Source organism: Paramisgurnus dabryanus, chromosome 19 (genome assembly GCF_030506205.2).
Source record: "Paramisgurnus dabryanus chromosome 19, PD_genome_1.1, whole genome shotgun sequence".
NCBI lineage: Eukaryota > Metazoa > Chordata > Actinopteri > Cypriniformes > Cobitidae > Paramisgurnus > Paramisgurnus dabryanus.
The window spans coordinates 97,568-110,952 of record NC_133355.1 but is presented as its reverse complement, the minus strand read 5'-3'; the positions used below and the strand labels follow the sequence as shown (position 1 = coordinate 110,952).

Genomic DNA, 13,385 nt, shown 5'->3' with positions numbered 1-13,385 from the left:
GTTTGACAACTTTTTTGGTTAACATTTACTCATTTAGCAGACACTTTTATCCAAGTAATTTACAAATAAAAAGCATTTAACATTTTGTCTAAGCCAACATGAGCATAGTCTACAAAGCTTGGAAGTGTGAACAAGTAGAAAAAGAGTTTAATATAAACCAAGGTTAACCATGAAGGTCTAATTTAGGCTTTTGACAAATCCTTTGTTGTAATGTATTTAGACTAAGGCGGTGCACATGACAAACCACTAGTTTTGAGCCATGGTAGGATGACAAAACACAAACCTTATAAATCTGTGGCTTAGCACATTTTTATTCCTAAACACGATGGCTGTCCTGTATACACACGGTGGGTAAAACTGTATGTCTTTTGTACCCAGGGTGCAAAAACGTCCACTATGATCTGGTCTTCATTTTGGATACATCCTCGAGTGTGGGCAAGGAAAACTTTGAGAAGATCCGTCAGTGGGTGGCAAAACTGGTGGAATCGTTTGAAGTAGGTGTGGATAAAACGCGTGTGGCCGTTGTTCGCTATAGCGACCGGCCCACCGCCGAATTCAACCTGGGCAGGTACAAAAACCTCGAGGAGGTCAAGCGTGCCGCTGGAAACATTCGCTACTTGGGTGGGAACACCAAGACGGGAGACGCCATCAGCTTCACCACCAACAACATCTTCACGGAAAGAGCGGGAGCACGGCCCGCAGCCAAAGGTTTTCAGAAAGTGGCCATCTTACTAACGGACGGCAAGAGTCAAGATTTCGTTCTTGAGCCGTCTTTAGCCGCCGCGGCTGCTGGAATCAGAATGTTCGCTGTGGGGATCGGAGAAGCTCTCAGAGAGGAACTGGAGGAGATCGGAGCAGAGCCCAAAAACGCTCATGTGTTTCACGTGACGGACTTCGATGCCATTGATAAAATCAGGGGGAGATTGAGGAGGAGACTCTGCGAGAGTGAGTAACAAAATCGTTGACTTTACACTAACGTCACTTTCTTTATTGAGGGTGTTGATTTTTTTTTATTTAATGTGTCAATGTATTTTAATATGAACATTTATGATGACAAGCTTATTTACTGGACAAAACACATTGTGGTCAGCACACTCGTAAAAACTCTAGGTCTAGTTGATCGCATAGTGACAATGATATGATCTGACACGAGGTACAGAAGAGCGATTTAAATCTGATCAGGCATTACGGTTTCCTCGTCGTCCCCGAGAGCGTGGCTCAGGGTTGCTTAGCTACGAAAGACGCCTTGGGAGCGCGCTTTGGAAGGAAGAAGCGCTTTGACCCGCATTTAACATACGTTTTAAGACGTGACATGTGATTGGCCACTGGATGATGTAATGTATATTGAGATATCAAAAATGTGTTTAGAAACCTTATCAGTGTTATTGAATTTTTTTTGTAATAATACCGCAAAATATATTGATACTGAATTATTGTCCAGCCCTAACAATGGTGTTTGGTTTCATTTATTTATTTTTGAGCAATGATTAGACGTCTATTAAATCTTCAATGACAGCTCAAATTTGGTCTCGTTTTAGCCTAGATGGCTGGGCTGTGTTTGCACGTCTTTAAAAGACAAAATTGCTTATTGGGATGTTGCAACTATGTTGGTATCTGCCTTACACTGCAAAAAATGACTTTCCTACTTAGTATTTTTGTCTTGTTTTCAGTACAAATATCAAAACATATTCTAAAATTAAGATGCTTTTTCTTGACAAGCAAAATGACCTGAGAAAATAAGTCTAGTTTGTAGACAAAAAATATACAATTTAAGTCAATTTAAACTTAAATCAAGCAAAAATATCTGCCAATGGGGTGAGAAAAAAAAATCTAAAAATAAGTTTTATTTTTTCTTAAACACTGTAAACACTTTAAATTTAAGCTTAATTTTCTCACCCCATTGGCAGATAATTTTGCTTGTTTTAAGCACAAATTCACTTAAATTGTATAGTTTTTGTCTAAACACTAGACTTATTTTCTTAAGTCATTTTTCTCATCAAGAAAATACATCTTACAGTAGTATTTTTGTCTTGTTTTCAGTAAAAATATTTAAAAATTCTTATATTAAGAAGCTTTTTCTTGATGAGCAAAACAACCCAAGAAAATAAGTCTAGTTTTTAGACCAAAAATATCAAATGTAAGTGATTTTGTGCATAAAACAAGCAAAAATATCTGCCAACGGGGTAAGCAAATTTTTTTTTAATTTTTCTTGAATTTAGTGTTTAAAAAAAATGTTCAAGATTTTAGCGTACCCCATCGGCAGATTTTTTTGCTTGTTTTATGCACAAAATCACTTACATTTGATATTTTTGGTCTAAAAACTAGACTTATTTTCTTGGGTCATTTTGCTCATCAAGAAAACGCTTCTTAATTTAAGAATTTTTAGATATTTTTACTAGTGATGCACCGATGTATCGGCCGCCAATATTTATCGGCCGATTTTTGATGAATTTGAAACCATCGGCATATCGGCAATAGCACGAGAAAGGCCGATACCGATTGTTTATTAATTAACTCCATAAAGAAATCCATTATATGTAAACAAATTTTTAATGTTCTTAATAAAATTAATGCTGAATAGTAAAAACCACCTTTGAAGGTTGTCATGCTGTCTTATTATATTTGTTTTAGCTTAATTTGTGCCTCTCTTATTATGTTGGTCAGTTGAATGTTAATCAGATCCAATACATGTTCAGAAAAATTATTTGGTGCAGAAATAAACTAGCTAATAGACCAATAGTAATGTATACAAGTGTTTAATATCGGTATCGGCATCGGTATCGGCCAGAAGTTGTCTGTTTAAATCGGTATCGGTATTGGCCCAAAAAATCCTATCGGTGCATCCCTAATTTTTATTGACAACAAGACAAAGATACTAAGAATCTTTTTTTTTGAAAATCATTTTTTGCAGTGTACTGGTTGTTTCTAGCAAGTGATGGATGAATTTGATAGATTAGGGGTGGATGCACGGCCCCAACAATGGAAATATTCTGGGGTGAAAACGGTTTGTCTAGACTAGTTTACACAGTCAATCAAGTGAAGTACAAATTGCTTTGACAGTTGTTAGCCAAACAAGTATCAACATTTAATTTGCATTTGACAAGACAGAAGCTGGCCCACAAATGAAACCTTTCTGGGCCGGACATTTCTGTGGTTTCTTGCCTCCATGAATTTCCGAGTAAGTATTCCGACGTGCAGCAAGTACAAGAGACGGAAACGCTCAGCGCTCGAGTGCTTTTCCAAATCACATTTATTCCGCAGTAAACCTAAAACCGTATGTGGGATAGTCACAGGAGGCCATGACAAACAACAAGCTTGTATTAAAATCTACGAATACAGATTCAAAAATACATAAACCTCAAACAATGAGCCATGTGGCCTAGATCAACTGTAGCGGACGTAGCGTTTCTCACTAAAATAAAATTAGCCGAGAACACATGGAGAATTTCTGATTACTTTTCCTTGTGTCACTTTTGACCTGTCATTTTAGCTTCTGAAAATGTATTGCATTTGCCAACACATGATTTTCATTTAAGATTAACACAAATCTTTTTAATGGTTACAATTAACCTCATACCGATAAAATAATTAGCTAATACACTGTCAGAAAAAAAGGTACAAAGTTGTTCCTTTTTCTGTCGCTGGGGTGGTACCCTAAAAGGTACCTTTTTGTACCTTTATGGGTATACAACACATTGAAATGTTGTACCTTATGGGGTACAATATTATACCCTAAGGACCAATTGAGTACCTTAAGGAACAATTTTGTACCAGTTCAATTTTAGGGGTACAAAAGGTACAACATTGTATTATGTTCATATACCTGTAAAGGTACAAAACGGTACCTTGGGGTACCACCCCAGCGACAAAAAAGGTACAGTTTTGTACTTTTTTTCTGACAGTGTAATAATGAGAAAATGGCATAAAGGCTTAAGTAAACAACCAAGCAATTATAGAATCCTAGGGATTTCGTTACAAAAATTAACCATGTTTTTACTAAAGTAAAAAAAAAACATGGTATCATCTAATCAAAACGCCAAAAATCATGGTTATAAAAAAAACATGGTTAATTTTTATAAAGGAGTAACTGCATCATTCATTAATGCTGCAATGCATGCTGGGGATGAATGAATCAGCAACAATTGAAAGTAATTTACATTTCTTAAAATCTGAGATTTAAAGCCTTATGCTAGGTAAATGTGATCGGAGTCCAAAATAAACAGAAGTCTTGAATTAATCTTGTTTTGACAACGCAAGACAAATAAAGTTATTGGTTTTGAAGAGGTTAAAGCGCATGCCTTATTTTAGTCAGACAGCCTTGTAGCAAGACACAAACCTTCAACTTGGCTAAAAGATTGACAGAATAAATGAGAGAGATGCATTCCAAATGATTGATAACCCTGACTTTGCCATGTGCAGTGAGAGACCCCGCCCACGTCTGAATGACCCTGCCCACATGTGTGACATGAGATTTCACCTATCAGGGATTAATTGTCAATATTTAGAAAGCCTGGAACGACATAAGCTATCGAGTCCAGTTCTGTAAACCAAAATCATCTGGCACCCGCTTTGATGTCTAAGAATACTAGTGGCTAGGAAAAACAGGGCATCTCCAGCTCCAGGATATTTTTGCATTCAAAATTACAGTGCTAAGCTGATCTGGCCAGTTTTTTCACTTCTTAATTTATATCTTTCAATATGCTTTATGTGAAGAGATGTAAAGCCATACCTTATTTAAACAGCCAATTGGAATTATTCTAATTTCAGCATAAGGGATGAACTGTTATTATATATACAGTAATGCATGGGTGGTTTAGTTTTATGTTGGTTCTTTCCTATGAAACTTTATTTTTAATGCCATTTCCCTATAACTGTCTTTGTCTTATTTAATGCCTCAGCTATATATAATGAAAACTTTAAGAGTGAGAAAGCAAAAAGCTTTTTTATTGTGACATTTAATTTATTTTTCAGGTGAATATTACCTGTCACAGTTACACTAGGCCATTTTTAGCCTGCTTTAAATATCATAAATAAAAAGTGTGTTTGGCCAAGCAGATTCATCACTTAGCGTGACTGGGCTTTAATTCAGGTTGGTGGTTCACCCGTGACCACAGAATGTTATGTTTGCAATCTGTGGATGAATGCTGCTAAACTGAACAGCAGTGGATTGTAATAATGCAGCGTATGCTAATTTATTCATGTTTGCTTTAGCATCTGTTCCCGGTTTCCTAAATCTGCTTTCGATGAGCTAAACGAGCATTTCAAACATGAGAGAAAACATTTGTCCCTGTGGACAGCTCAACAATGTCTAAACTCGCCTGGAGGACTCAGATCTGCTAACAAGGAGGAAACTTTGGTCTGGACACAATCAATTTACTTATAAGCAAAAGCAATACTTGGCAAGCACCAATAGTAATATTGATAATGGTTTCAATATCCTCAGCTTCGTAAAAACTTTCTGCTTTCTAAAAAACAAGTAATTCTTCAGCCCAAAGTGTCACTGAAAGTAAGAATTTATTTCGCTGAAGTCTTTATTAGCCAGCTTATTGTTATATAAATAAATCATAATAATTTCATCTTTTTTCTATTTTAAATCTAAAAATTATAACTTTTATAAATCACTTGGAAAGTACAATTTGACCATGGTATTTGAAACGGGAAATGTGTTTTTAGTGGCATCTAATGGTGAGATTGCGAATTGCAACCAACCTCAATTTCGAAACGCAATGAGAAACTACTGTAGCTGCCACAGGACAAGCATGTTGTCGTCTAATGGGATATATACACCAAACGCGAATTCAATTGTGCAAGAAGATTACATACAAAGTCAATGCAAAGATGCGAATAGACAAAAACTTGCGCGATGCAAATGACGTGAATTAGGCAACTAGGCAACGTGATTGCTATTCGCCTCAAATGCGTTTATGCGCATGTTCAAAATATTCGCGAGTAATCTAGAGCAAATTAAATCCCACAAGTAATCTAGAGCGAGAAATGTTTGGTGTGTACGCACTACGCAGCATAAGACAACAGAAGAGCACTTGTTCATTTAGGGCTACTGTAGAAACATGTCGGTATGTCGGTAATGTAGGGCCCTATAAAATCAGTTTTATTTTTTCCCAAATTCCGTTTTATTTTTTCCCAAATTCGTTTTTCCCCATTTTAATTTTTGCAAATTCCGTTTTATCCGTTTTAATTTTTGGCAATTATGTTTTTTTACCCTTTACTGTTATTTTTGTCATAAAAAGAGTGTGCCTTTAATATCAAAGATTAAAATGTAAATGATTTGGGGAAAAACTGGATAACACGATTACTTAATGACTGTAAAACAGGCATTTAGCTCGCTTGAAATGCATAAAACTGAACAAATACATGAGGATTTGTGTTCGGACTTCGGACAGATGCGAGAGCGTGTGCATGTGAGAGAGGTGCAGTGAGACAGATGTGGATGAGAGAGTGCATGTAGCTTTGCGCTCACCGTGAACAGAGTGTTGACAAAACTTACAAAATAACAGTTCTCCGGTCACATAAAAGTAATGTGAGACCTGCTTGGAACTAAGTGCTTAGCGTCGAATTTCTTATTTTTTTCGCTGACGAAAGCAGAGTCGTGGAGAGCCGGTTCACCATGGTTTCAGTGTTTTGGAGGGGGTCTGAAACGACGGGAGGGGGTGTGTCACCCAGATTTACTACCCCCGGTCTGCATTTCCCCCAGACATACGTTCGTCTCCCACACAAAAACATTTTTTTTATTCAAAATATGTAAAATTCCGTGAAATTCCGCGTTAATACTAGATTCCGTGTTAATTTGCCAATTCCGCGATTCCGTGATCGCGGAAATTATAGGGCCTAATGACACCCACAATGTATGTAGATAAAAACGTCTCATTCTAAAGTAATAAAAACAATACAGTTCATTATGAAAAGTCTTTATCCAGCACTTATCATTTAGTTATGTATATTATATTGGATTTCTGCCAAGACATCTTCCTTAAAGTTACACAATGCACTTCTAAAGTATAAATATTATATCGCTATACTATATATTGCATATTTTATATTACGAATATAAAAATATTGTAGGTGCATCATAATTTATATTGACTGATTTATATATTTTAATAAGCACTTTTGCTATATTTTGCAATTAATACATTTTAGTGTAATGCATACACAATTTCATATGAGAAATAAGTAAGTGACTAACAAGAAAATAAATGCAAACAAAACCTTAAAATCGGCATAAAACAAAAATTGGGATTGTCTTTATTTCCCTATCATGAAGTATAACTAAGTAAAACATCTTCTAAATTGTGGAAAAATGTAGGGCGGGGCTTGATTTTATCCATCGGTAACTGATTGGATCATTGGAAGTTGAGCGTTGTCCCCAATAGCCCCACCCTATTAAATAAAAATAATGCACAGATAAATCAATAAAAAATCACTACAATATTCCATAAAAAATGAGAATTTAGCTTTTTTATGGTGACTTTAAGGGAAATGCAGCCTCTAAACTGTTCAGTACCAGCGTCATTTTAGTTTCATGGCCACGCTGTAAATTATAGCCTTTATCCAACAGCTGAAGGAAGTTACCCTTAGTACAGCGCAGTTAGAAAGCACTCATATGTGCCACCATTTCAACAATGACGCACGACAGGCTTTTCATTGCTTTGTCATTTAGCCAGTCAAAGGAAATGGGTAATAGTATAATGTCAAAAACAAGTATTTAAGGACCACCACATTTAATTGGTTTCTTGTCACTTATGAGTACAGCCAACTATAGCATCGGCCCCCCAATAGGAGAAACCATTGGGCTAAGTGGCAAGTTTAAGATTACATTGATGTCATTCTTTAAATGACAGGTTGCATCTCTCTATAGACCGAACCTGTGAAGTCACAAACACAGACACTTGACAGCCAAGACACGGCTTACATTTACAAGGATCAACTTAAGCAAAACAAATGTTTGTCAATGAAGATTCTGCTACTCCATAAAATTGAATTTGAATGTTAATGTTGTTCCAGGTCCAACAAAGGATGTAGATCCAGGAATGTCCTGCATGGGTAGGGTTTTACAACTAAACCATCAATATCCCAAAAATGTCCTAGCGCAAGTACTGCCAAGCAGTTAGAGATGAACTTTAAGTTTCAGGAAAGCTGAGATCAAAGGAACATGCAGGTTATTTATCTCAGGATTAGTTTACTTAACCAATATGTCTCAGCTGTACTTGGCACATACAGCTGTACTTTAACCTCCTGTCCACGTATGTGGACATCACATTTTTTGTTGTTTGCACCATAATACTTAATTCTATGGAACCTGTTGTAAACAAACGTGGACAATTACACTGCATCATATTCAAAGAAAAATATTTGGTTATTATATTTATTGGTTCTTCCTAACCCCAAATAGCTGGAAGAAATCTAAAATGCAAGCCAAACCAAAGCTCAGGTCTTAGGAGGTTAAAATACAACTGGTGCTCTTTGCTCAACCCCGAGTTGGAGTTTTTCGTGGTTGGGATGGCTGATGTTTGGAGCAGGGCAGGGACGCGCTGCAGGGGTGTGGGGTTTTGGGTGGGTAACGCTAAGGACGCTGTATCAAACAGAGATGTAATTGTGTCAATTGACCCAGGCTCTGTAAAGTGGAACTGTATGGGGCTGAGGCCACTTAAACGCTACAAAGCGCTTTTTATAGGAGCGATTAAAGAAAATTACAGGGTCTGATCATACATGATTGTCAGGGACGCGATCAGCCGCTGTGGTTTGGTGCATGCCTGGAGTGTGTGCATGTGAGAGCGCGCGTGTGAGACAGAGAGAAAGAGATAGAGAGAGAGAGAGAGAGAGAGAGAAAGAGAGAGAGAGAGAGAGAGAGAGAGAGGGAGAGAGGGAGAGAGAGAGAGAGAGAGAGAGGTGCATGCACCTACTAATGCATGCAGGGCTGAATTAGGCAGATATCCCCTAATAATACACATCCAAAAACGCTCCCTTAAATTCTGGTCACACTTAAACTCAAGTCCCCCGAACACACTTCAATATGAAGCCCTTAAAACCCAAGAGAAGAGACCTAAAACCAGTCCCATCTGTCAACTGGCTCTAAAACTCCAGACCAGCACTAATGAACGCAAACAAACCACAATAAACCAAATCATTAAAGAAAGTCAAACTTTATATTTGGATCATTGGGATAATGAAAGTAAAAACCAAAGTAAACTAGAATGTTATCGGGGACTAAACAGAAAATACAGTCTGTCAGAATATCTCTCCACAGTTAGAGATGTAAAGCAGAGACGAATCCTCACTAAATACAGACTCAGTGATCACAGTCTGGCAATAGAGAAAGGCCGACATAGACAAACATGGCTCCCAAAAGAAGAGCGAATCTGTGTCCATTGTGACAGTGGTGAGATCGAGACAGAGACACACTTTCTCCTTTACTGTGGTAAATATAAAGAGCTTAGAGAAAAACACTTTGACAAAATCTCAAAGCTCAAACCAGAGTTTCATAGCTCTTCAGATTCAGATCAAATGAAGATGTTACTGGGGGAAGACAGACACCCATCATTTGCTGCTAAATTCATTTATCAGTTACACACCATCAGAAATAATCCACAGCCCTGATCTTGTACAGTATTTTTATTTTACCTCTCATGTGCCTCCATAAATGTACATTTGTATACTTCATATGTTTATATTTCAAAGTCTACTTTATATTGTAAATATCCTCTGATTCTATTTTATTTTATTTTGCAGTAGTACTTCATCCATCACCCAGCACCTTAGCTTAATTGCACCTTAATGTTTGTTAATATTGTGTTACTGTATGTTTCTTGTTTTATGTATAATGCTTTGGCAATATTGTAAGTGACACAATCATGCCAATAAAGTTCTTTAAATTAAATTGAAATTGAAATTGAGATAGAGAGAGAGAGAGAGAGAGAGAGAGAGAGAGAGAGAGAGAGAGAGAGAGAGAGAGAGAGAGAGAGAGAGGGAGAGAGGAGAGAGAGAGAGAGAGAGAGAGAGAGAGAGAGAGAGAGAGAGACACACAGAGAGAGATTTAGGTATTATGGTGTGATTTTATTCATTATTCTGCCATGTGAAAAGACAATTAATCTTTTTTATTATAAGTGAGTTAAGCAGAGTACCTGAATGCATGGATAACCTTTATTGCAAAAGTAATTGCCTTAATGTTTTCCTCAAAATAACTAACATTATGCACTATTTACTTGAGTTTTGATGATTCCTGAATTTTCTTAGTCACTTACTGAGAACAATTACTACTTACCGCACATCTATAACCGTGCTTTCTCTCAATCCACACCAGTTACTAGGAATGCTCTGGATGTCGATCGGTATCGGACGATAATGGCATTACTCGATCGGTACCAGTGCTTTAAGTGGGCCGGAACGCCCCGGTACTCAGTACCGCCACTTCTAAAAATAGCTCTTGAGCATACCACCACCTCTCCGTGCGCCCAGAACGTGCTTTTAGCGTACCGGAACACTCATTTGCACATCTGTTTAAAGATCAGAGGTTTAATTTAATAATTTGGCTGCGCTGCCGCTTTTCAGAGCGCCCTTAATGTACGCTTCCTAATTCGTCCCACCGCGAGCAGAGACTACATTACCCATACACCCTTGCGTTTACAAGTTAAAAGCGCATTCGTCCGTCAGTCAGTGTCAACGTGCTCTGGAGAGGTGTGTGTTTGTGTGTGAAACGCGCAACCATAGCTGCTCGGTTAAAATGAAAATCCAATGAACACGTAATATGCCCTCCTTGTTTAAGACTCTGAGTAGTAAAATAACACCTTCAGAATCAGAGGACTCGCTGACATCCCACCAAGCCAGAATGATAGCTGCAGGTCAGACGCAAGCCTTGTAGGTACGTGATAATCTCCGCTGTCGCGGCTGTCAGTTTGGTTCCCCTCGAAGCAACTTCGGATTTCCTCAGGCGATGTGCAGAAAACATTCTTGAAATTGTAATATACATTTAGTTTAATTGCTAAACTACAAGTAAACGAAATTTCAATGAATTTGAACGACGTGCACACTAGTTTTACCACCCGCAAAATGGAAAACAATGGGACAAAATAAATGACTTGAGAGTTTCAAATGGCCAGTATTTTGTTATTCTTACCCCATAGACATGGTCTTGGTGTCATTTTAAAGATTTTTTTTCAAGCTCTTTCTATCTGAACAACTAGTTTTAGCATTTAACCATGCTGAAAATTGTACTCACATATCTAACTTTTGCACATTTTATTTATGTTCAAAAGCTCTTTCTACAGTAGCTCTTTGTAATGGTATGTTTTCAAAATCCTTTTGCACATTTTATTTATGTTCAGTAGTTATTTCTAGCTCAAGCAAATCCACAAATTTATAAAATGATTTATTATTTTTTACAAGGTCGTCTGTTGACTGCTGAATATAAAACCCCTTCAATATAGAAGTCGAGTCAGCAAAAAGCAAAAAAAAAACAAAACAAAACATAGAGTACCGGCACCTCTTTTGGGCCACTTATAGCACTGATCGGTACTCAATAAATCTGCCGATCTTGTGAACCGATCTTTCTGTTTATGGTTGTCATCATAGGGCTCCTAAATGCGGCTGCAGTTAGAGACAATGTTTTACATTGTGCGAACATTTTTTTAACCCGTTGCTCAAGTGTGACGTGCAGATTTGGACTTATCTTTTTGCCTTTACAGAAATAACGTTATGTGTATTTTCTATCAGAACACGCTCCGGTCAACTGCGCAACGCGTCTTCACAGCCCCATCAAACAGCGTATACAACACATATCTATCGTGGACAATTGCATCCTCATGCCAAAAGTTTATTATTTGCATGCGTTTTAAAGTTTTGACCATTTAAACTTTTAATTTCCTCACAGCTGCTCATGTCTGCGTACACCCGCCGTGCACAAAGCAGCCTGTCATCAGTGCACGTGAACAGAGCGATCTCTCTCATGTCTTAAAGCTACAGTAACCTAATTAATCTTAATAAAATCACTCTCTGTTCTTTACTAAAGAACTGTAATACCTTATATGAATGCGTGTATATACAGTTAAGACTTTGAAGTGTTTTATTTTTATTACTTTTAAGAGAAATAAAGCTTTTTAAAAAGAGATATTACATTTCTCTTTGCAGAAGAAAAATTTGTTGGGCTTATTTATTTGATTCTCTATTAAAACAATAATATACCTTATAACTGCAAGTAATATAACAAAGGCAACATTTTTGGTATTACTTTATCTAGAAAAAATTTTAACAGTTACAGTCATTAAAGAGATTCCATATCAGCTTGAAAAAAATCTTATCGGAATCGGAATCAGACGATCACAAAGATAACAAATTGGTAATCGGTATCGGCAGCAAAAATCCTGATCTGAGCATCCCTACCAGTTATACTTACATATACAGCAGGTGAGGCTTAGCTAACGTTGGTGAAAGTTTAACTCTTTCCCCTCTATTGCTCAAAATTTTGTATTTTTTAAGAAACTCATATTTGAGAGGCAGATAAAATAATGAACATAACAGATGAAGATATGCCCCCCCCCCTTTTTGGTTTGAAAGCAGAGGGTCTGTTCTTTCATTTTGTATGTTTATATATTTATAGAAGAACATTTTAGGCATTCAATTTTGGGGAAAATGTAAGGAAAAAAATGCTGGTGCTGGCTGGCAACTTTTTCTTAAAAATGCTAGCGGAGAAAAAGTTATGGTCTTTAGTTGAGCCATTACAAAAGAAAACTTAAAAATGAAGCTTGACCACTTGCTGGCATCAGACTTCAAGCTGGTTTTAACATTTGTGCATTTGGCAGACGCTTTTAACCAAAGTGACTTACAGTGCATTACGCTTTACATTTTTATCAGCATGTGTGTTCCCTGGGTTTGAACTTTTGTGCTACTTATGCAATGTTCCACCACTCAGCTAATGGACTCGTTCACCCAAAAATGAAAATATTTTTTTTGCACTTCATGTTATTAGGGTCAATCCCCGAAGGGACGAAGACCCCTATTGTATCTGTTAGTTTTCTTATTATTTATTCTTATTATTTTTAATAATAAGTCTCTATCTCAAACCCGCTAGCGCCACCAACAGTCCAAAGTTGCACTTATGTTTTTGCTTATAACTTCTGACCCGTAAGTCCGAGAAACGAAATTCTTGTTTCCTCTGATTCCTTGGCTCAAGACGATTCGAATGGACCCTATGACGTCATTTTCCGTCATGGAAATTTTTTCGCCATTTTGAATTATTCGTAAAACCTACTTTTGGGAACTCGTCTTATGTCTATTGACGCAACATTTGGTAGTTTTGATGCCAGTCAGGATCTGAGGGGGCATGCAGGGTTTCGTCAATGCGCCACCTAGTAGTCAGACAAATGTTATACATG

General features: G+C 37.2%; 1 protein-coding gene and 1 long non-coding RNA gene across 3 annotated transcripts in view; one reads left to right on the top strand and one right to left on the bottom strand.

The window, feature by feature from the left end:
• col22a1 (collagen, type XXII, alpha 1) overlaps window positions 1-13,385 on the top strand; it is an 87,302-nt gene that overhangs the window by 8,512 nt on the left and 65,405 nt on the right. For both annotated transcript variants that reach the window (XM_065285596.2, XM_065285589.2), the window contains exon 3: window positions 379-945. In XM_065285596.2, coding sequence (XP_065141668.1) covers window positions 379-945 — 567 coding nt within the window. The remainder of the gene's footprint in view (window positions 1-378; window positions 946-13,385) is intronic.
• The window catches only part of LOC135775427 (uncharacterized), a 32,260-nt gene that overhangs the window by 15,293 nt on the left and 3,582 nt on the right, over window positions 1-13,385 (bottom strand). The window lies entirely within an intron of this gene.